Source organism: Salvelinus fontinalis, unplaced genomic scaffold, assembly GCF_029448725.1.
Source record: "Salvelinus fontinalis isolate EN_2023a unplaced genomic scaffold, ASM2944872v1 scaffold_0131, whole genome shotgun sequence".
NCBI lineage: Eukaryota > Metazoa > Chordata > Actinopteri > Salmoniformes > Salmonidae > Salvelinus > Salvelinus fontinalis.
Window position 1 is genome coordinate 1 of NW_026600340.1, and position 24,986 is coordinate 24,986.

General features: G+C 48.5%; 1 protein-coding gene across 1 annotated transcript in view; it reads left to right on the plus strand.

The window, feature by feature from the left end:
* Positions 1-3,675: 3,675 nt before the first annotated feature.
* The window catches only part of LOC129843404 (ryanodine receptor 2-like), a gene marked incomplete at its 5' end in the record, with an annotated part of 131,407 nt that continues 110,096 nt past the window's right edge, over positions 3,676-24,986 (plus strand). The window contains 6 exon segments of the mRNA XM_055912113.1: positions 3,676-3,736; positions 6,670-6,908; positions 7,664-7,745; positions 10,520-10,650; positions 16,743-16,870; positions 19,742-19,937. Of these exon segments, the coding sequence (XP_055768088.1) occupies positions 3,676-3,736; positions 6,670-6,908; positions 7,664-7,745; positions 10,520-10,650; positions 16,743-16,870; positions 19,742-19,937 (837 nt within the window).

A 24,986-nucleotide genomic window follows, 5' to 3' on the forward strand; every position in this document is an offset into this window, starting at 1 on the left:
CTACCCCTGGTCCCTGCTCCTACCCCTGGTCCCAGCTCCTACCCCTGGTCCCAGCTCCTACCCCTGGTCCCTGCTCCTACCCCTGGTCCCAGCTCCTACCCCTGGTCCCAGATCCTACCCCTGTTCCCAGCTCCTACCCCTGGTCCCAGCTCCTACCCCTGGTCCCAGCTCCTACCCCTGTTCCCAGCTCCTACCCCTGGTCCCAGCCCCTACCCCTGGTCCCTGCTCCTACCCCTGGCCCCCAGCTCCTACCCCTGGTCCCTGCTCCTACCCCTGTTCCCAGCTCCTACCCCTGGTCCCAGCTCCTACCCCTGTTCCCAGCTCCTAACCCTGGTCCCAGCTCCTACCCCTGTTCCCAGCTCTTGGTCCCAGCTCCTACCCCTGGTCCCAGCCCCTACCCCTGGTCCCAGGTCCTACCCCTAGTCCCTGCTCCTACCCCTGGTCCCTGCTCCTACCCCTGTTCCCAGCCCCTACCCCTGGCCCCCAGCTCCTACCCCTGGTCCCAGCCCACCACCCCTGGTCCCAGCTCCTACTACTGTTTCCAGCCCCTACCCCTGTTCCCAGCCCCTGCCCCTGGTCCCAGCTCCTACCCCTGGTCCCTGCTCCTACCCCTGGTCCCTGCTCCTACCCCTGTTTCCAGCTCCTACCCCTGGTCCCAGCCCACTACCCCTGGTTCCAGCTCCTACTACTGTTTCCAGCCCCTACCCCTGTTCCCAGCCCCTACCCCTGGTCCCAGCCCCTACCCCTGGTCCCAGCTCCTACCCCTGGTCCCAGCCCCTACCCCTGGTCCCTGCTCCTACCCCTGTTCCCAGCCCCTACCCCTGGCCCCCAGCTCCTACCCCTGGTCCCAGCCCACCACCCCTGGTCCCAGCTCCTACTACTGTTTCCAGCCCCTACCCCTGTTCCCAGCCCCTGCCCCTGGTCCCAGCTCCTACCCCTGGTCCCTGCTCCTACCCCTGGTCCCTGCTCCTACACCTGTTTCCAGCTCCTACCCCTTGTCCCAGCCCACTACCCCTGGTTCCAGCTCCTACTACTGTTTCCAGCCCCTACCCCTGTTCCCAGCCCCTACCCCTGGTCCCAGCCCCTACCCCTGGTCCCAGCTCCTACCCCTGGTCCCAGCCCCTACCCCTGGTCCCAGCTCCTACCCCTGGTCCCAGCCCCTACCCCTGGTCCCAGCTCCTACCCCTGGTCCCAGCCCCTACCCCTGGTCCCAGCTCCTACCCCTGGTCCCAGCCCCTACCCCTGGTCCCTGCTCCTACCCCTGTTTCCAGCTCCTACCCCTGGTCCCAGCTCCTACTACTGTTTCCAGCCCCTACCCCTGTTCCCAGCTCCTACCCCTGGTCCCAGCCCATACCCCTGGTCCCAGTTCCTACCCCTGTTCCCAGCCCCTACCCCTGTTCCCAGCTCTTGGTCCCAGCCCCTACCCCTGTTCCCAGCTCCTACCTCTGGTCCCAGCTCCTACCCCTGTTCCCAGCTCCTACCCCTGTTCCCAGCTCCTACCCCTGTTCCCAGCTCCTACCCCTGTTCCCAGCTCTTGGTCCCAGCCCCTACCCCTGTTCCCAGCTCCTACCCCTGGTCCCAGCTCCTACCCCTGTTCCCAGCTCTTGGTCCCAGTCCCTACCCCTGTTCCCAGCTCCTACCCCTGTTCCCAGCTCCTACCCCTGTTCCCAGCTCTTGGTCCCAGCCCCTACCCCTGGTCCCAGCTCCTACCCCTGTTCCCAGCGCCCTACCCCTGTTCCCAGCTCCTACCCCTGTTCTCAGCTCCTACTCCTGGTCCCAGCTCCTACTCCGGTTCCCAGCTCCTACCCCTGGTCCCAGCTTCTACCCCTGGTCCCAGCTCCTACCCCTGGTCCCAGCTTCTACCCCTGGTCCCAGCTCCTACCCCTGGTCCCAGCTTCTACCCCTGGTCCCAGCTCCTACCCATGTTCCCATCACCTACCCCTGTTCCCAGCTCTTGGTCCCAGCTCCTACTACTGTTCCCAGCTCCTACCCCTGTTCCCAGCTCCTACCCCTGGTCCCAGCTCCTACTACTGTTCCCAGCTCCTACCCCTGGTCCCAGCTCCTACCCCTGTTCCCAGCTCTTGGTCCCAGCTCCTACCCCTGGTCCCAGCTCCTACCCCTGTTCCCAGCTCCTACCCCTGTTCCCAGCTCCTACCCCTGTTCCCAGCTCTTGGTCCCAGCTCCTACCCCTGGTCCCAGCTCCTACTCCTGTTCCCAGCTCCTACCCCTGGTCCCAGCTCCTACCCCTGTTCCCAGCTCTTGGTCCCAGCTCCTACCCCTGTTCCCAGCTCCTACCCCTGTTCCCAGCTCTTGGTCCCAGCTCCTACCCCTGGTTTCAGCTCCTACCCCTGTTCCCAGCTCCTACCCCTGGTCCCAGCTCCTACTCCTGTTCCCAGCTCCTACCCCTGGTCCGAGCTCCTACCCTTGTTCCCAGCTCCTACCCCTGGTCCCAGCTCCTACCCCTGGTCCCAGCTCCTACTCCTGTTCCCAGCTCCTACCCCTGGTCCCAGCTCCTACCCCTGGTCCCAGCTCCTACCCCTGTTCCCAGCTCCTACCCCTGGTCCCAGCTCCTACCCCTGGTCCCAGCCCCTACCCCTGGTCCCTGCTCCTACTCCTGGTCCCAGCTCCTACCCCTGGTCCCAGCTCCTACCCCTGGTCCCAGCTCCTATCCCTGGTCCCAGCTCCTACCTCTGGTCCCAGCTTCTACCCCTGGCCCCAGCTCCTACTCCTGGTCCCAGCTCCTACCCCTGGTCCCAGCTCCTACCCCTGTTCCCAGCTCCTACCCCTGTTCCCAGCTCCTACCCCTGTTTCCAGCTCCTACTACTGGTCCCAGCTCCTACCCCTGGTCCCAGCCCCTACCCCTGGTCCCAGTCCCTACCCCTGGTCCCAGCCCCTACCCCTGGTCCCAGCCCCTACCCCTGGTCCCAGCCCCTACCCCTGTTTCCAGCTCCTACTACTGGTCCCAGCCCTAACCCCTAGGTCTAGGATACTGGTGTTTTATATTGTAAGTGTGTGATCTGTCCATCTACCCTACATGAGTGTGGTCATAAGTAATAGCAGTACACTGGACTCTGTGGTTCTGTATCGATGCATGTCTCAGCTCTACACTGGACTCTGTGGTTCTGTATCGATGCATGTCTCAGCTCTACACTGGACTCTGTGGTTCTGTATCGATGCATGTCTCAGCTCTACACTGGACTCTGTGGTTCTGTATCGATGCATGTCTCAGCTCTACACTGGACTCTGTGGTTCTGTATCGATGCATGTCTCAGCTCTACACTGGACTCTGTGGTTCTGTATCGATGCATGTCTCAGCTCTACACTGGACTCTGTGGTTCTGTATCGATGCATGTCTCAGCTCTACACTGGACCCTGTGGTTCTGTATCGATGCATGTCTCAGCTCTACACTGGACTCTGTGGTTCTGTATCGATGCATCTCTACACTGGACTCTGTGGTTCTGTACCGATGCATGTCTCAGCTCTACACTGGACTCTGTGGTTCTGTACCGGTGCATGTCTCAGCTCTACACTGGACTCTGTGGTTCTGTACCGGTGCGTGTCTCAGCTCTACACTGGACTCTGTGGTTCTGTACCGGTGCTTGTCTCAGCTCGTCTATATGCCATGGTGCTACAGTACTTCTCCTGTTGTAACACTGCCTCATGTCTCCACACAGGAAGCCATGCTACCTCCATAGTCAACTGTCTTCACATACTGGGCCAGACGCTCGACGCCAGGTGAGTGACCTTATGAACCCTATTCACACAGGAAGTCATATTGACGGTGTTTGGATCCCCATTAGCTGATGCCATGATGTGTTAAAATGTGTTTTCTCAACATGTTAGTTTCACCATTACCCACTGGATTTAGAATCCTAGCCCCGATACTGTGAGAATCCATCTCTCAACATGTTAGTTTCACCATTACCCACTGGATTTAGAATCCTAGCCCCGATACTGTGAGAATCCATCTCTCAACATGTTGTTTCACCATTACCCACTGGATTTAGATTCTAGCCCCGATACTGTGAGAATCCAGCCATCTCTCGACATGTTAGTTTCACCATTACCCACTGGATTTAGAATCCTAGCCCCAATACTTTGAGAATCCAGCCATCTCTCAACATGTTGTTTCACCATTACCCACTGGATTTATAATCTAGCCCCGATACTGTGAGAATCCAGCCATCTCTCGACATGTTAGTTTCACCATTACCCACTGGATTTATAATCTAGCCCCGATAATGTGAGAATCCATCTCTCAACATGTTGTTTCACCATTACCCACTGGATTTAGATTCTAGCCCCGATACTTTGAGAATCCATCTCTCAACATGTTGTTTCACCATTACCCACTGGATTTAGATTCTAGCCCCGATACTTTGAGAATCCAGCCATCTCTCAACATGTTAGTTTCACCATTACCCACTGGATTTATAATCTAGCCCCGATACTGTGAGAATCCAGCCATCTCTCAACATGTTAGTTTCACCATTACCCACTGGATTTAGAATCTAGCCCCGATACTGTGAGAATCCAGCCATCTCTCAACATGTTGTTTCACCATTACCCACTGGATTTAGAATCCTAGCCCCGATAATGTGAGAAACCAGCCATCTCTCAACATGTTGTTTCACCATTACCCACTGGATTTATAATCTAGCCCCGATACTGTGAGAATCCAGCCATCTCTCAACATGTTGTTTCACCATTACCCACTGCATTTAGATTCTAGCCCCGATACTGTGAGAATCCAGCCATCTCTCAACATGTTAGTTTCACCATTACCCACTGGATTTAGATTCTAGCCCCGATACTGTGAGAATCCAGCCATCTCTCAACATGTTAGTTTCACCATTACCCACTGGATTTAGATTCTAGCCCCGATACAGTGAGAATCCAGCCATCTCTCAACATGTTAGTTTCACCATTACCCACTGGATTTAGATTCTAGCCCCGATACTGTGAGAATCCAGCCATCTCTCAACATGTTGTTTCGCCATTACCCACTGGATTTAGAATCTAGCCCCGATACTGTGAGAATCCAGCCATCTCTCAACATGTTAGTTTCACCATTACCCACTGGATTTAGATTCTAGCCCCGATACTGTGAGAATCCAGCCATCTCTCAACATGTTGTTTCACCATTACCCACTGGATTTAGAATCTAGCCCCGATACTGTGAGAATCCAGCCATCTCTCAACATGTTAGTTTCACCATTACCCACTGGATTTATAATCTAGCCCCGATACTGTGAGAATCCAGCCATCTCTCAACATGTTGTTTCACCATTACCCACTGGATTTAGAATCTAGCCCCGATATTGTGAGAATCCAGCCATCTCTCAACATGTTGTTTCACCATTACCCACTGGATTTAGAATCTAGCCCCGATACTGTGAGAATCCAGCCATCTCTCAACATGTTAGTTTCACCATTACCCACTGGATTTATAATCTAGCCCCGATACTGTGAGAATCCAGCCATCTCTCAACATGTTAGTTTCACCATTACCCACTGGATTTAGATTCTAGCCCCGATACTGTGAGAATCCAGCCATCTCTCAACATGTTGTTTCACCAGTACCCACTGGATTTATAATCTAGCCCCGATACTGTGAGAATCCAGCCATCTCTCAACATGTTAGTTTCACCATTACCCACTGGATTTAGATTCTAGCCCCGATACTGTGAGAATCCAGCCATCTCTCAACATGTTGTTTCACCATTACCCACTGGATTTAGAATCTAGCCCCGATACTGTGAGAATCCAGCCATCTCTCAACATGTTAGTTTCACCATTACCCACTGGATTTAGAATCTAGCCCCGATACTGTGAGAATCCAGCCATCTCTCAACATGTTAGTTTCACCATTACCCACTGGATTTAGAATCTAGCCCCGATACTGTGAGAATCCAGCCATCTCTCAACATGTTAGTTTCACCATTACCCACTGGATTTAGAATCTAGCCCCGATACTGTGAGAATCCAGCCATCTCTCAACATGTTAGTTTCACCATTACCCACTGGATTTAGAATCTAGCCCCGATACTGTGAGAATCCAGCCATCTCTCAACATGTTAGTTTCACCATTACCCACTGGATTTAGAATCTAGCCCTGATACTGTGAGAATCCATCTCTCAACATGTTAGTTTCACCATTACCCACTGGATTTAGATTCTAGCCCCGATACTGTGAGAATCCAGCCATCTCTCAACATGTTAGTTTCACCATTACCCACTGGATTTATAATCTATCCCCGATACTGTGAGAATCCATCTCTCAACATGTTGTTTCACCATTACCCACTGGATTTAGAATCTATCCCCGATACTGTGAGAATCCATCTCTCAACATGTTAGTTTCACCATTACCCACTGGATTTAGAATCTATCCCCGATACTGTGAGAATCATCTCTCAACATGTTATCTGCATCCCCACAACCTGTGCATTTGAGATAGCTTGGTGTGATTGTGAGTTAATGGTTGCTTTGGTATCTACATTCATAATAATATGTGCCTTTAAGCAGACGCTTTTATCCTAAACCACCTACAGTCGTGTGTGTGTGTGTGTGCGCCCCCATACATTTGAAGTATGGGTGGCCCCGGGATTCGAACCCCCACAATCCCCTGCTCTACCAACGGATCATAATCTGTGTCTGTTCTCCAGGACGGTGATGAAGACGGGTCTGGAGACGGTGAAGGCGGCGTTGAGGGCGTTCTTTGACAACGCAGCGGAGGACTTGGAGAGGACTTTAGAGAACCTGAAACAGGGACAGTTCACTCACAGTCACTCCCAGCCCAAAGGAGTCACCCAGATCATTAACTACACCAGCGTAGCCCTGCTCCCGGTCCTGTCCTCCCTGTTCCAACACATCGGGCAGAACCTCTTTGGGGAAGACCTCATATGTATGTATACCAGTACATAAATTCACATTTTTTTGCTGAGCAAAACCTGAAAAAGGGCAATTCCACCAAAACCTGATGGGAGCTTGTAGCACCACCTATTGGCCAAGGATGAAAATGCATTTTCCTGTAGCTCACGAGACAAACCCTCATTAGTCATGTTAATTAAAAAGGCCATCCCTGTATCTCACTAGACCAGTCCTCATTAGGCATTGTTAATTAAAAAGGCCATCCCTGTATCTCATGAGACCAGTCCTCATTAGTCATTGTTAATTAAAAAGGCCATCCCTGTATCTCATGAGACAAGTCCTCATTAATCATTGTTAATTAAAAATGCTTCATGTACAGCTGGCTTAAAGGTCCAATAAATAAGTAAAGGCCTTTTTGACCCCTAATGTCTTATTGTAGTCCAACTCCACAGTCCTGTAATGGTCATACTGTAGGCTTATTGTAGTCCAACTCCACAGTCCTGTAATGGTCATACTGTAGTCTTATTGTAGTCCAACTCCACAGTCCTGTAATGGTCATACTGTAGGCTTATTGTAGTCCAACTCTACAGTCCTGTAATGGTCATACTGTAGGCGTATTGTAGTCCAACTCCACAGTCCTGTAATGGTCATACTGTAGGCTTATTGTAGTCCAACTCCACAGTCCTGTAATGGTCATACTGTAGTCTTATTGTAGTCCAACTCCACCGTCCTGTAATGGTCATACTGTAGGTCCTATGTGTAAGGAGACTTCCCTTGTTGTCTTCACAGTGGATGACGTCCAGGTGTCGTGTTACAGGATACTCAACAGCCTGTATAGTCTTGGTACCAACAACAGCATCTACGTGGAAAGGTAACGTCAAAATGATATTCAATGTGAATATGATGAGTATGAGGAAGATAGGGTGTGTTGGAACTGATCAGCTAACCAGCTGGCAAAACTGGTTGAAATTTAATCCAACCAGTTAGGCCATTCGTGTCCATTACAGAGATGTATAATTAGGGGTTCAAGCAGAGACGCTGGGTGAGAACATATTGTATTTAATTAGGGGTTCAAGCAGAGAAGCTGGGTGAGGCCCTATTGTATTTAATTAGGGGTTCAAGCAGAGAAGCTGAGACCCTATTGTATTTAATTAGGGGTTCAAGCAGAGAAGCTGAGGCCCTATTGTATTTAATTAGGGGTTCAAGCAGAGAAGCTGGGTGAGGCCCTATTGTATTTAATTAGGGGTTCAAGCAGAGACGCTGAGACCCTATTGTATTTAATTAGGGGTTCAAGCAGAGAAGCTGGGTGAGGCCCTATTGTATTTAATTAGGGGTTCAAGCAGAGACGCTGGGTGAGACCCTATTGTATTTAATTAGGGGTTCAAGCAGAGAAGCTGGGTGAGGCCCTATTGTATTTCATTAGGGGTTCAAGCAGAGAAGCTGGGTGAGACTCTATTGTATTTAATTAGGGGTTCAAGCAGAGAAGCTGGGTGAGGCCCTATTGTATTTAATTAGGGGTTCAAGCAGAGAAGCTGGGTGAGGCCCTATTGTATTTAATTAGGGGTTCAAGCAGAGAAGCTGGGTGAGATCCTATTGTATTTAATTAGGGGTTCAAGCAGAGATGCTGGGTGAGACCCTATTGTATTTAATTAGGGGTTCAAGCAGAGAAGAGAAGCTGGGGCTCCATAGGTGTGTCCAAACGTTTGACTGGTACTGTATATAAGTAGCCTTCATCATTTTTCTGAGGTGGAACCTAAATATGCGTTTCCTCTCTTGGACAGGAAATTACATCAAAATAGTGGTGGCTACTTCCTCTGGGGTGTTACTTTAAGGTCCACCATTTAGAATTGAGTGAAAAACACTTCTAATGCTTTACTCCTCTGGCTCCGAATGACCGATGTGTACAACACTTTGATATATGGTATCCATGGACCAAGATCCCACAAATTAGGTTTTCCCAGACTAGCATGTCAAACAACATGGCCGCTACTGACCAATTAACAATCACGTGACATGTATTCACGACTTGATATATGCTGAGGTCATTTTGAAGGGTTTTTCACATTTCCTCAAAATCCCTACTTTGATTGACACTGGAAGTATGATAGATAATGACAATCTAAAAATGTCAATATGTCCTGTCTAGACCCTTGTACTAACTATGTGGACACCACATGTCAATGTGTCCTGTCTAGAACCTTGTACTAACTATGTGGACACCACATGTCAATGTGTCCTGTCTAGAACCCTGTACTAACTATGTGGACACCACATGTCAATGTGTCCTGTCTAGAACCTTGTACTAACTATGTGGACACCACATGTCAATGTGTCCTGTCTAGAACCCTGTACTAACTATGTGGACACCACATGTCAATGTGTCCTGTCTAGAACCCTGTACTAACTATGTGGACACCACATGTCAATGTGTCCTGTCTAGACCCTTGTACTAACTATGTGGACACCACATGTCAATGTGTCCTGTCTAGACCCTTGTACTAACTATGTGGACACCACATGTCAATGTGTCCTGTCTAGAACCCTGTACTAACTATGTGGACACCACATGTCAATGTGTCCTGTCTAGAACCTTGTACTGACTATGTGGACACCACATGTCAATGTGTCCTGTCTAGAACCCTGTACTAACTATGTGGACACCACATGTCAATGTGTCCTGTCTAGAACCCTGTACTAACTATGTGGACACCACATGTCAATGTGTCCTGTCTAGAACCCTGTACTGACTATGTGGACACCACATGTCAATGTGTCCTGTCTAGAACCTTGTACTAACTATGTGGACACCACATTTCATGCGTTTACAACAAACATCATTTGTTCTGTGGCTCATTTTAATATTGCATTAAGTCTAGTAAAGGATGTGACTGGGTTAGTTAAGCCAGTTATTCAGACTCTGAACATGAACTGTCCCTCACTTTTCCTCCTCCTCCTCCTTCTTCCTCCTGCCCCTTCCTCCACTTCCTCCCCCTACCTCCTCCTTCTCCTCCTGCCCCTTCCTCCGTATCCTCCTCCTCCTGCCCCTTCCTCCGCTTCCTCCTTCCTCCCCCTATCTCCTCCTTCTCCTCCTGCCCCTTCCTCCTTCCTCCCCCTACCTCCTCCTGCCCCTTCCTCCGCTTCCTCCTTCCTCCCCCTATCTCCTCCTTCTCCTCCTGCCCCTTCCTCCTTCCTCCCCCTATCTCCTCCTTCTCCTCCTGCCCCTTCCTCCTTCCTCCCCCTATCTCCTCCTTCCCCTCCTGCCTCTTCCTCTGCTTCCTCCTTCCTCCCCCTATCTCCTCCTTCTCCTCCTGCCCCTTCCTCCTTCCTCCCCCTATCTCCTCCTTCCCCTCCTGCCTCTTCCTCTGCTTCCTCCTTCCTCCCCCTATCTCCTCCTTCCTCCCCCTACCTCCTCCTTCTCCTCCTGCCCCTTCCTCCGCTTCCTCCTTCCTCCCCCTATCTCCTCCTTCCACCCCCTACCTCCTCCTTCTCCTCCTGCCCCTTCCTCCTCTTCCTTCCTACTCACCCTCCCTCTTCCTCCTTCCTCCTCCTCTTCCTCTTCCTTCCTCCTCCTCTTCCTCCTTCCTCCTCCTCTTCCTTCCTCCTCACCCTCCCTCTTCCCCCTTCCTCCTCCTCTTCCTCCTGCAGGCAGCGTCCAGCCCTAGGTGAATGTCTTGCAGCGTTCTCGGGGGCGTTCCCTGTGGCCTTCCTGGAACCTGAGCTCAACAAGTTCAACAACTACTCCATCTACATTACCAAGGGCTCCCGGGACAGAACAGGTACTGTAGGCAGAGACTAACATTCTGTTGGGACAGAACAGGTACTGTAGACAGAGACTATCAGTCTGTTGGGACAGAACAGGTACTGTAGACAGAGACTAACATTCTGTTGGACAGAACAGGTACTGTAGGCAGAGACTAACATTCTGTTGGGACAGAACAGGTACTGTAGGCAGAGACTAACATTCTGTGGGACAGAACAGGTACTGTAGACAGAGACTAACATTCTGTTGGACAGAACAGGTACTGTAGACAGAGACTAACATTCTGTTGGACAGAACAGGTACTGTAGGCAGAGACTAACATTCTGTTGGACAGAACAGGTACTGTAGGCAGAGACTAACATTCTGTTGGACAGAACAGGTACTGTAGGCAGAGACTAACATTCTGTTGAACAGGTACTGTAGACAGAGACTAACATTCTGTTGGACAGAACAGGTACTGTAGACAGAGACTAACATTCTGTTGAACAGGTACTGTAGGCAGAGACTAACATTCTGTTGGGACAGAACAGGTACTGTAGGCAGAGACTAACATTCTGTTGAACAGGTACTGTAGGCAGAGACTAACATTCTGTTGGGACAGAACAGGTACTGTAGACAGAGACTAACATTCTGTTGGACAGAACAGGTACTGTAGGCAGAGACTAACATTCTGTTGGGACAGAACAGGTACTGTAGGCAGAGACTAACATTCTGTTGGGACAGAACAGGTACTGTAGGCAGAGACTAACATTCTGTTGGACAGAACAGGTACTGTAGACAGAGACTAACATTCTGTTGGGACAGAACAGGTACTGTAGGCAGAGACTAACATTCTGTTGGACAGAACAGGTACTGTAGACAGAGACTAACATTCTGTTGGGACAGAACAGGTACTGTAGGCAGAGACTAACATTCTGTTGGACAGAACAGGTACTGTAGGCAGAGACTAACATTCTGTTGGGACAGAACAGGTACTGTAGGCAGAGACTAACATTCTGTTGGACAGAACAGGTACTGTAGACAGAGACTAACATTATGTTGGACAGAACAGGTACTGTAGGCAGAGACTAACATTCTGTTGGACAGAACAGGTACTGTAGACAGAGACTAACATTCTGTTGGACAGAACAGGTACTGTAGACAGAGACTAACATTCTGTTGAACAGGTACTGTAGGCAGAGACTAACATTCTGTTGGACAGAACAGGTACTGTAGACAGAGACTAACATTCTGTTGGGACAGAACAGGTACTGTAGGCAGAGACTAACATTCTGTTGGACAGAACAGGTACTGTAGGCAGAGACTAACATTCTGTTGAACAGGTACTGTAGGCAGAGACTAACATTCTGTTGGACTGAACAGGTACTGTAGACAGAGACTAACATTCTGTTGGGACAGAACAGGTACTGTAGGCAGAGACTAACATTCTGTTGGACAGAACAGGTACTGTAGGCAGAGACTAACATTATGTTGGACAGAACAGGTTCTGTAGGCAGAGACTAACATTTTGTTGGGACAGAACAGGTCCTGTAGGCAGAGACTAACATTCTGTTGGACAGAACTGTAAGAGCTGTCGCTTTCCTCATCCTCGGAAGAGGTGAGGAGAGAAGGATCTTCGGACCAAAATGCGGAGTCAGGGAAATATGCCATCTTTATTATATAACACGACGTAGACTAAACAAAACAAAACACTTTCAAACCTTACAAAATAACAAAACGACGTCGACGCAACCTGAACATAAACTTACATAGACAAACGTAAACTCACGAACAGGAACGGACATCGAAACATACCAACAGCCAAACAGTCCCGTTAGTGAATATATATCGAACAACACGAAACATCACAGGAGACAATCACCCACAAACACACAGTGATAATGCCCTACCTAAATATGACTCTTGATTAGAGGAAAATGCAAACCACCTGCCTCTAATCAAGAGCCATACCAGGCAAACCGAAACCAACATAGAAACAGATAACATAGACTGCCCACCCATAACACATGCCCTGACCAAAAACACATAAAAACTAACATAAATAGGTCAGGACTGTTACAGTACCCCCCCCCCAAGGTGCGAACGCCGGGCGCACCAGCACAAAGTCCAGGGGAGGGTCCGGGTGGGCAGTTGACCACGGTGGTGGTTCCGGTTCAGGACGCTGTCCCCGCACCACCATAGTCACTCCCCTCTTCTTTCTACCCCTTCTAATGCCCACCCTAACACTACCTTCCCCTAAATAAACAGCTAGCACCAGGACAAGGGGCAGCACCGGGACAAGGGGTAGCACCGGGACAAGGGGCAGCACCAGAACAAGGGGCAGCACCAGGATAAGGACCATCACTGGAATAAGGGGCAGCACCGGGACAAGGGGCAGCACCGGGACAAGGGGCAGCACCGGGACAAGGGGCAGCACCGGGACAAGGGGCAGCACCGGGACAAGGGGCAGCACCGGGACAAGGGGCAGCACCGGGACAAGGGGCAACACCGGGACAAGGGGCAACACCGGGACAAGGGGCAGATCCCGGCTGAAGGACTCTGGCAGGTCCTGTTTAGACGGCTCTGGCAGGTCCATGCAGACTGACGGCTCTCTACGCTCATGGCAAGCTGACGGCTCTCTACGCTCATGGCAGGCTGACGGCTCTCTACGCTCATGGCAGGCTGACGGCTCTCTACGCTCATGGCAGGCTGACGGCTCTCGACGCTCATGGCAGGCTGACGGCTCTCGACGCTCATGGCAGGCTGACGGCTCTCGACGCTCATGGCAGGCTGACGGCTCTCGACGCTCATGGCTCTCTGACGGCTCTGGCTGCTCATGGCTCTCTGACGGCTCTGGCTGCTCATGGCTCTCTGACGGCTCTGGCTGCTCATGGCTCTCTGACGGCTCTGGCTGCTCATGGCTCTCTGACGGCTCTGGCTGCTCATGGCTCTCTGGCGGCTCTGGCAGATCCTGTCTGATTGGCGGCTCTGGCAGATCCTGTCTGGTTGGCGGCTCTGGCAGATCCTGTCTGGTTGGCGGCTCTGGCAGATCCTGTCTGGTTGGCGGCTCTGGCAGATCCTGTCTGGTTGGCGGCTCTGGCAGATCCTGTCTGGCGGGCGGCTCTAGCGGCTCCTGTCTGGCTGACGGCTCTAGCGGCTCCTGTCTGGCGGATGGCTCTGTAGGCTCATGGCAGACGGGCGGCTTTGCAGGCTCATGGCAGACGGGCGGCTTTGCAGGCTCCTGGCAGACGGATGACTCAGATGGCGCTGGGGAGACGGATGGCTCAGATGGCGCTGGGGAGACGGATGGCTCAGATGGCGCTGGGGAGACGGATGGCTCAGATGGCGCTGGGGAGACGGATGGCTCAGATGGCGCTGGGGAGACGGATGGCTCTGGCCGGATACGGCGCACTGTAGACCTGGTGCGTGGTGCCGGAACTGGAGGCACCGTGCTAATGATAAGCACCTTCCTACTAGTGCGTGGAGCAGAGACAGGGCACACTGAACTCTCAAAGCGTACTCTATACCTGGTGCGTGGTACCGGCACTGGTGGCACCTGGCTGAGGGCACGCACCTCAGGACTAGTACGGGGAGAAGTGACAGTGTGTACAGGACTTGGGAGACGCACAGGTGGCTTAGTGCGTGGGGCCGGAACTGGAGGCACCGAACTGGATACACGCACTATAGGGAGAGTGCGTGGAGGAGGAACAGGGCTCTGGAAATGCACTGGTAGCCTAGTGCGTAATATAGGCACTGTAGGTACTAGGCTGGGGCGGGGAGGTGGCGCCGGAAATACCGGACCGTGCAGGCGTACTGGCTCTCTTGAGCATTGAGCCTGCCCAACCTTACCTGGTTGAATGCTCCCGGTCGCCCTGCCAGTGCGGCGAGGTGGAATAGCCCGCACTGGGCTATGCAGGCGAACCGGGGAAACCATGCGTAAGGCAGGTGCCATGTATGCCGGCCCGAGGAGACGCACTGGAGACCAGACGCGTTGAGCCGGCCTCATGACACCTGGCTCAATGCCCAATCTAGCCCTACCAGTGCGGGGAGGTGGAATAACCCGCACCGGGCTATGCACACGTACAGGAGACACCGTGCGCTCTACTGCGTAACACGGTGTCTGCCCGTACTCCCGCTCTCCACGGTTAGCCTGGGAAGTGGGCGCAGGTCTCCTACCTGCCCTTAGCCCACTACCCTTTAGCCCCCCCCCCAAGAAATTTTTGGGAGTTACTCACGGGCTTTTCGGGCTTCCGTGCAAGACGAGTCCCCTCATAATTCCGGTTACGAGCTTGATTCTCCGGCTTCCATCCACGTCTCCTAGCTGCCTCCTCATACCAGCGCTCCTGGGCTGTGACTGCCTCACTCTTCTCACGAGAGCAGCGATATTCCCCAGTTTGCGCCCAGGGTCCTCTACCAGACAGGATCTCCTCCCAAGTCCAAAAGTCCTTGTTGCTCCGTCGATTTTTCCCATACCGCTTGGTCTCTGTATTTTGGTGGGTGATTCTGTAAGAGCTGTCGCTTTCCTCATCCTCGGAAGAGGTGAGGAGAGAAGGATCTTCGGACCAAAATGCGGAGTCAGGGAAATATGCCATCTTTATTATATAACACGACGTAGACTAAACAAAACAAAACACTTTCAAACCTTACAAAATAACAAAACGACGTCGACGCAACCTGAACATAAACTTACATAGACAAACGTAAACTCACGAACAGGAACGGACATCGAAACATACCAACAGCCAAACAGTCCCGTTAGTGAATATATATCGAACAACACGAAACATCACAGGAGACAATCACCCACAAACACACAGTGATAATGCCCTACCTAAATATGACTCTTGATTAGAGGAAAATGCAAACCACCTGCCTCTAATCAAGAGCCATACCAGGCAAACCGAAACCAACATAGAAACAGATAACATAGACTGCCCACCCATAACACATGCCCTGACCAAAAACACATAAAAACTAACATAAATAGGTCAGGACTGTTACAAGAACAGGTACTGTAGGCAGAGACTAACAATCTGTTGGACAGAACAGGTACTGTAGGCAGAGACTAACATTCTGTTGGGACAGAACAGGTACTGTAGACAGAGACTAACATTCTGTTGGGACAGAACAGGTACTGTAGACAGAGACTAACATTCTGTTGGGACAGAACAGGTACTGTAGGCAGAGACTAACATTCTGTTGGACAGAACAGGTACTGTAGGCAGAGACTAACATTCTGTTGGACAGAACAGGTACTGTAGGCAGAGACTAACATTCTGTTGGACAGAACAGGTTCTGTAGGCAGAGACTAACATTCTGTTGGACAGAACAGGTACTGTAGGCAGAGACTAACATTATGTTGGACAGAACAGGTACTGTAGGCAGAGACTAACATTCTGTTGGGACAGAACAGGTACTGTAGGCAGAGACTAACATTCTGTTGGGACAGAACAGGTACTGTAGGCAGAGACTAACATTCTGTTGGACAGAACAGGTGTTGTAGACAGAGACTAACATTCTGTTGGACAGAACAGGTGTTGTAGCAAACTGTCCTTCAAGTGATTTAGAATCAGAGACAGGACGGGTTTGGATGGAGAGATAGAGAGAAGCTTGGCATAAATGTTGCAAATTGAATTGAGGAATGACTGCATACAGTCTTTATGTCTCTCTCACCATCACCTTTTATCTCTCTGTCTCTTACTCTCTCTCTCCCTCCACCCTCTCTCTTTATCTCTCCCTCCACCCCCCCCTCTCTCCCTTCAATCTCTCTATCTCTCTCTCTCTTTATCTCTCCCTCCACCCCCCCTCTCTCCCTTCAATCTCTCTATCTCTCTCTCTCTTTATCTCTCCCTCCACCCCCCCTCTCTCTCTCCAACCACCCACCCTCTCTCTCTCTTACTCTCTCTCCCTCCACCTTCTCTCTCTCTCTCTCCCTCCATCCTCTCTCTTTCTCCCTCTACCCTCTCTCTTTCTCCCTCTACCCTCTCTCTCTATCTCCCTCCACCCTCTCTCTCTCCTCTCTCTTCACGCTCTCTCTTTCTCTCTCTCTCCCTCCACCCTCTCTTTCTTTATCTCTCTCTACCTCTCTTTTCCTCCCTCTCTCTCCTCTCTTCCCCGCTGCTCCCCCAGCTCTAGACCTGCCCTCCCAGGTAGAAGAGATGTGTCCAGCCATCCCGTCCCTGGAGAAGTCTCTAGAGGAGATCATGGATCTGGCTGAGTCCGGCCTGCACTACACACAGATGCCTCACGTTATGGAGGTAGAGACTGGTTTACTAACATGAGACTGGTGGTTTATTAGGACATAGGCACAGACACATGATAACATATGCACTATACACACACTTACACATGGATTTTTTGTTGTAGATATATGGTAGTAGAGTAGGGGACTGAGGGCACACACTTAATATGCTCTGTAATCTGTTGTGAATGTATTGTAATGTTTTTTAAATTGTATTAATGCCTTAATTTTGCTGGACCCCTAGAAGAGTAGCTGCTGCCTTGGCAGGAACTAATGGGGATCCATAATAAACCCCAGGAAGAGTAGCTGCTGCCTTGGCAGGAACTAATGGGGATCCATAATAAACCCCTAGAAGAGTAGCTGCTGCCTTGGCAGGAACTAATGGGGATCCATAATAAACCCCAGGAAGAGTAGCTGCTGCCTTGGCAGGAACTAATGGGGATCCATAATAAACCCCTAGAAGAGTAGCTGCTGCCTTGGCAGGAACTAATGGGGATCCATAATAAACCCCAGGAAGAGTAGCTGCTGCCTTGCCAGGAACTAATGGGGATCCATAATAAACCCCAGGAAGAGTAGCTGCTGCCTTGGCAGGAACTAATGGGGATCCATAATAAACCCCAGGAAGAGTAGCTGCTGCCTTGCCAGGAACTAATGGGGATTCATAATAAACCCCAGGAAGAGTAGCTGCTGCCTTGGCAGGAACTAATGGGGATCCATAATAAACCCCAGGAAGAGTAGCTGCTGCCTTGGCAGGAACTAATGGGGATCCGTAATAAACCCCAGGAAGAGTAGCTGCTGCCTTGGCAGGAACTAATGGGGATCCATAATAAACCCCAGGAAGAGTAGCTGCTGCCTTGGCAGGAACTAATGAGGATCCATAATAAACCCCAGGAAGAGTAGCTGCTGCCTTGGCAGGAACTAATGAGGATCCATAATAAACCCCAGGAAGAGTAGCTGCTGCATTGATAGGAACTAATGGAGTTCCATAATAAACCCTTTATAATGACTTTACAATGACTTTAACCTGCCCAGGGACTGCGGTTGAAAATTAGCCGGCTGGCTAAAACCGGCACTTTTACTGAAACGTTGATTAATGTGCACTGTCCCTGTAAAAATAAACTCAAACTCAAACTCAACCCCAGGAAGAGTAGCCGCTGCCTTGGCAGGAACTAATGGGGATCCATAATAAACCCCAGGAAGAGTAGCTGCTGCCTTGGCAGGAACTAATGGAGATCCATAATAAACCCCAGGAAGAGTAGCTGCTGCCTTGGCAGGAACTAATGGGGATTCATAATAAACCCCAGGAAGAGTAGCTGCTGCCTTGGCAGGAACTAATGGGGATCCATAATAAACCCCAGGAAGAGTAGCTGCTGCCTTGGCAGGAACTAATGGGGATCCATAATAAACCCCAGGAAGAGTAGCTGCTGCCTTGGCAGGAACTAATGGGGATCCATAATAAACCCCAGGAAGAGTAGATGCTGCCTTGGCAGGAACTAATGGGGATCCATAATAAATACAAATACCCTATTTTGAGAGTAAAATACAACAAAAATAGCCTACTTGTCAACCTCAAATTTATGGCAATCACTGGATTAGGTTGTATATCAAAATATGTTGAATCATGCATTCCTGCTCTGACAAATGTAACGACTTATTTACTGAATACCATGTGAGTAGTCAATTACTCCTCTTAATAAAGCATTATGATGACTTAATAATGACTTAATAATGACTTAATAATGACTTTGTAATGACTTTATAATGACTTTATAATGACTTTACAATGACTTAATAATGACTTTGTAATGACTTAACAATGACTTTGTAATGACTTTATCATGACGTTATAAGATGACTCAAATGTATTCTATTGTATGACGCTGCTGATTTATTTTGGGGGGGGGGGGGGGGGTGCCAACAAATCATGGACTGGTTCCACCAAATCATGGGCTGGTGCCAACAAATCATGGACTGGTACCACCAAATCATGGGCTGGTACCACGAAATCATGGGCTGGTGCCACCAAATCATGGGCTGGTACCACGAAATCATGGACTGGTACCACCAAATCATGGGCTGGTACCACCAAATCATGGACTGGTACCACCAAATCAAGGGCTGGTGCCACCAAATCATGGGCTAGTGCCACCAAATCAAGGGCTGGTGCCACCAAATCATGGGCTGGTTCCACCAAATCATGGGCTGGTGCCGCCAAATCAAGGGCTGGTGCCACCAAATCATGGGCTGGTACCACCAAATCATGGGCTGGTGCCACCAAATCAAGGGATGGTGCCACCAAATCATGGGCTGGTACCACCAAATCATGGGCTGGTACCACCAAATCATGGGCTGGTACCACCAAATCAAGGGATGGTGCCACCAAATCATGGGCTGGTACCACCAAATCATGGGCTGGTTCCACCAAATCATGGGCTGGTGCCACCAAATCAAGGGCTGGTGCCACCAAATCATGGGCTGGTACCACCAAATCATGGGCTGGTGCCACCAAATCATGGGCTGGTGCCACCAAATCATGGGCTGGTACCACCAATCATGGGCTGGTGCCACCAAATCAAGGGCTGGTGCCAACAAATCAAGGGCTGGTGCCAACAACTGAAAAAGTTGGTGGCCCCAGTGACACCAGGGGAAAATGTTGGTCTGGAGCCCTGTGCTTACAAGAGATAAGAACATGATTGAAACATTACTTAAACATTTAATATGAGCATTCCTCCCCCTGTCCTTATCCTCAGGTGGTGCTGCCCATGCTATGCAGCTACACATTTAATATGAGCATTCCTCCCCCTGTCCTTATCCTCAGGTGGTGCTGCCCATGCTATGCAGCTACACATTTAATATGAGCATTCCTCCCCCCTGTCCTTCTCCTCAGGTGGTGCTGCCCATGCTATGCAGCTACATGTCTCACTGGTGGGAGCACGGCCCAGAGAACAACCCTCCAGAGACTGCAGACAGCTGCTGTACTCACCTGACCTCAGACCACATGAATAGTCTACTGGGCAACATCCTGAAGATCATCTACAATAACCTGGGGATCGACGAGGGGGCCTGGATGAAACGACTCGCAGGTAGAGACATGCCTTTTTTACCTACCACATGGTCAAAAGAACTTTAGCCTACTTGTCAATGTCTTGGTTGTTATGTGTGTGTGTGTAGTTACCACGACGTCGTACGTCGTCAGGGGGGATCGTCAGCATTTAATCATATATGCACATAGAATTTAATTCCACTGTTTGTGATGAAAGTGTCTGCCTCAGGAAGAAGCCCACTGTGGGCAGGCCACTCAGTAGCATTGTGATGAAACTGTCTGCCTCAGGAAGAAGCCCACTCTGGGCTGACGAAAAATGAGTGTTTGACCAAATACAGGTATTTTACAGAAAACAAATGAACAACAGACTTTCAGCATGCTTTTAGGGAAGGGCACTCAACATACTCGGCACTGACCCAAATGACTGATGATTGGCTGAAAGAAATTGATAGAAAAAAATATTGTGCAAGCTGTTTTGTTCGACTTCAGTGTCGTTTTTTGATATCATTGATCATAACCTATTGTTGAAAGAATTATGTGTTATGGATAAGATTCCTCTACCTTATTATGGATTGAGAGTCACCTAACTAATAGAACATTAGAGTTTTTTTCTTCATGGAAGCCTCTCTAATAGAAATTCAGTTAAGTGTGGTGTACCACAGGGCAGCTGGCTAGGGCCATTATTGTTTTCTGTTTTTTACTAATGACCTCCCACTGACCTTGACTAAAGCCTGTGTGTCTATGTACGCTGACGACTAAACCGTATAGATGTCGGCTGCAACAACTAAAAAAAATAACTGGCACTCTTAACCTGTCTAGGATCAGCGTGCCGCTAGCGGCACTCCCCCCCCCCCCCCCCCCCCACTGAAAAACCAGTGCCGCGAAATTCAAAAAAAATATTTTTTTAAAATATTTAACTTTCACACATTAAAGTCCAATACAGCTAATGAAAGACACAGATCTTGTGAATCCAGTCAACATGTCCGATTTTTAAAATGTTTTACAGGGAAGACACAATATGTAAAGATGTACATCTATTACCTAAAAACACATTAGCATAATCCACCATCTTTTATTTGTCCACCAACACCAGTAGCCATCACCAATTCGGCTAAACTAAGATATTTATAGCCCCTAACCAACAAAAAAACTCATCAGATGACAGTCTGATAACATATTTATGGTATGGGATAGGTTTTGTTAGAAAAAAGTGCATATTTCAGGTAGATGGCATAGGTTACAATTGCACCCACCGTCACAAATGGACTAGAAAAACTACTTAGAGCAACGTGTTTACCTACTTACTAATCAAACATTTCGTAAAAATACACAGCATACACGAATCGAAAGACACAGATCCTGTGAATACAGACAATATTTCAGATTTTCTAAGTGTCTTACAGCGAAAACACAATAAATCGTTATATTAGCATAGCACATAGCACATAGCAGCCCAGCATTGATTCTAGCCAAAGTGAGCGATAACGTCAACATCGCCAAAAATATATTAATTTTTTCACTAACCTTCTCAGAATTCTTCAGATGACACTCCTGTAACATCATATTACACAATCCATATAGAGTTTGATCGAAAATGTTTATATTTAGCCACCAAAATCATGGTTAGACAATGTGAAATGTAGCTCAGCTGGTCAGAAAATGTCCTTGCGCCACTTAGACAGTGATCTACTCTTATACATAAATACTCATAAACGTGACTAAAAAATATAGGGTGGACAGGGATTGATAGACAATTTAATTCTTAATACAATTGCGGAATTACATTTTTTAATTTATCCTTACTTTTCAATACAGTTTGCGCCAAGCGAAGCTACGTCAAAAAACATGGCGTCCTAAGCCACTAAAATGTTTCGACAGAAACACGATTTATCATAATAAAAATGTCCTACTTTGAGCTGTTCTTCCATCAGTATCTTGGGCAAAGGATCCTTTCTTGGGAGTAATCGTCTTTTGGTGGAAAGCTGTCCTCTTGCCATGTGGAAATGCCAACTGCGTTCGGGATGAACTGAAAGCGTGCCCAGCTATTCACATCGTTTCAAAAATAAATGTCCCAAAATCGCACTAAACGGATATAAATTGCTATAAAACGCTTTAAATTAACTACCTTATGATGTTTTTAACTCCTATAACGAGTGAAAAGATGACCGGAGAAATATAACAAGCTAAACTAACGCTTGGAACAGGAGCGGTCGGTGTCCTCCACGCGCGTTACGCACCAAGAAAAGACTTGCTAGCTACAGGGTTTTTTAATTTATAGGGCCTGTGAACGCGCAATCGACCCCATTGGAATCGTCATCACGTAAAGGCATCCAGGGGAAGACGTAAGAAGTGTCCGTATAGTCATAGCAATATCAGTGCCGTTTTAACTGACTTCAGAACAGTGGCCAACATTTCTGAAATCTGAATCCATGTCAGGGAAATTGCTGTAGAATGGGCTCTGTTCCACTTAGAGACAAAATTTCAACTTCTATAGAAACTATAGACTGTTTTCTATCCAATAATAATAATAATATGCATATTGTACGATCAAGGATTTTGTGGGAAGCCGTTTCAAAAATTACCCAATTAGCATAAATAGTCTCAACAGCGCCCCCATCCCCAACAGGTTAACATAGAGCTCCTGTCAGTTTTAGAATGGGGTAACTAGCAATAGGCTGGTGTTAAATATCTCAAAAACGAAAAGCATTGTTTTTTGGGATAAATCACTCGCTCAACATTTACGGTGCATTTGGAAAGTATTCGGACCCCTTGACTTTTTCCACATTTTGTTACGCTACAACCTTATTCTAAAACGGATTAAATGTTTTTGTTCCTCTCATCAATCTACACACAATACCCTATAATGACATCACAATACCCCATAATGACATCACAATACCACATAATGACATCACAATACCCCATAATGACATCACAATACCCCATAATGACAAAGCAAAAACAGGGTTTTAGAAACAAGATTCTTGGTGCTTCTGACCTTCTTCCTTTTAAGAATAATGGAGGCCACTGTGTTCTTGGGGACCTTCAATGCTGCAGAATTGTTTTGGTACCCATCCCCAGATCTGTGCCTCGATACAATCCTGTCTCGGAGCTCTACGGACAATTCCTCCGGCCTCATGGCTTGGCTTTTGCTCTGACATGTACTGTCAACTGTGGGACCTTATATAGACAGGTGTGTGCCTTTCCAAATCATGTCCAATCAATAGAATTTCCGACAGGTGGACTCCAATCAAGTTGTAGAAACATCTCAAGGATGATCAATGGAAACAGACCATGAGAAGACGTTGCTCTGCTTTCTTGACATCTCAGTTGACCAGACAGGTCCTACAGGCCCTGATGTTGTAGCACCTGGACTACTGCCCAGTTGTGTGGTCATGTAGAAGGACAGTTGGTCCAGAACAGAGCAGCACGTATTACACTTAGATATACACGGAGGAAGAATGTCAATAACATGCATGTCAATCTCTCCAGGCTCAAAGTTGAGGAGAGATGAACTGCATCACTATGGGTCTTTGTGTGCGAGGTGTTGATGTGTTGAAGGTACAGAACTGTCTGTTCAAGCAGTTGGCTCACAGTTCACACACTCATCGGTACATGGCAAGATATGCAATCCGAGGTCTCTTCACAGTCCCCAGGTACAGAACAGAGGCTGGGAAACGCTCAGTATTAGAGCCGTGACTACATGGAACTCTCTGCCACCCCAGGTAACTCAAGCTAGCAATAAAAACACATTCCAAAACCAGATAAAATAACATCTTATGGCACACCGGGGACTGTGAATAGACACAGCCATTCTATCTATCTGGTATTGTAATGTCTACTGTATTATGTATTGTATTATGTAGGTGGGTGACCTTGACCGAATCCTTGGCTTGTTCCAGCAGGAACGGCTTATAGGGCTGGAGCCATCTCCTGTTTCTGAAGCGTGAGGCAGAGGCAGGAGATGATGTAGTTTTATGTAGTGTTATGTATATTATATTATGCATATTATGTATTTTATATATTTTATTTGTTGTTTTGTTTCCTGATTGAACCCCAGGAAGAGTAGTAATTGGGAATAAAAATAAAATACTAACCTAAAATTGTATGTTGATCGACGGGGAAGGCTGAATTGGTTGACCGGCAGGTGGGAGGGTGTTCAGAAACACAGAGGTTACCCACACTTCACTTGTCTTCAACCCTTCTATGCCATAGGAGCATAGGTCACCCACATGACCAAGCAGTTTACCATACTGGATATGTGTTGTTACTGCATGTGGTGGTGATCACGTGTTGATGTCACACAACACAGCAACCAAAATGCATTGTTTCTAAATGAAAACAAACTGTAAAATCTTCCAGAGTGTAACACCACCATCGTTGTTTAAATAAGAAAACAAACTGTAAAATCATCCAGAGTGTAACACCACCATCGTTGTTTAAATAAGAAAACAAACTGTAAAATCATCCAGAGTGAAACACCATCATCGTTGTTTAACCTGTCTAGGATCAGCGTGGCGCTAGCGGCACCCCCCCCCCCCCCCCCCCACTGAAAAACCAGTGCCGCGAAATTCAAAAAAAATATTTTTTAAAAATATTTAACTTTCACACATTAAAGTCCAATACAGCTAATGAAAGACACAGATCTTGTGAATCCAGTCAACATGTCCGATTTTTAAAATGTTTTACAGGGAAGACACAATATGTAAAGATGTACATCTATTACCTAAAAACACATTAGCATAATCCACCATCTTTTATTTGTCCACCAACACCAGTAGCCTTCACCAATTCGGCTAAACTAAGATATTTATAGCCCCTAACCAACAAAAAAACTCATCAGATGACAGTCTGATAACATATTTATGGTATGGGATAGGTTTTGTTAGAAAAAAGTGCATATTTCAGGTAGATGGCATAGGTTACAATTGCACCCACCGTCACAAATGGACTAGAAAAACTACTTAGAGCAACGTGTTTACCTACTTACTAATCATCAAACATTTCGTAAAAATACACAGCATACACGAATCGAAAGACACAGATCCTGTGAATACAGACAATATTTCAGATTTTCTAAGTGTCTTAC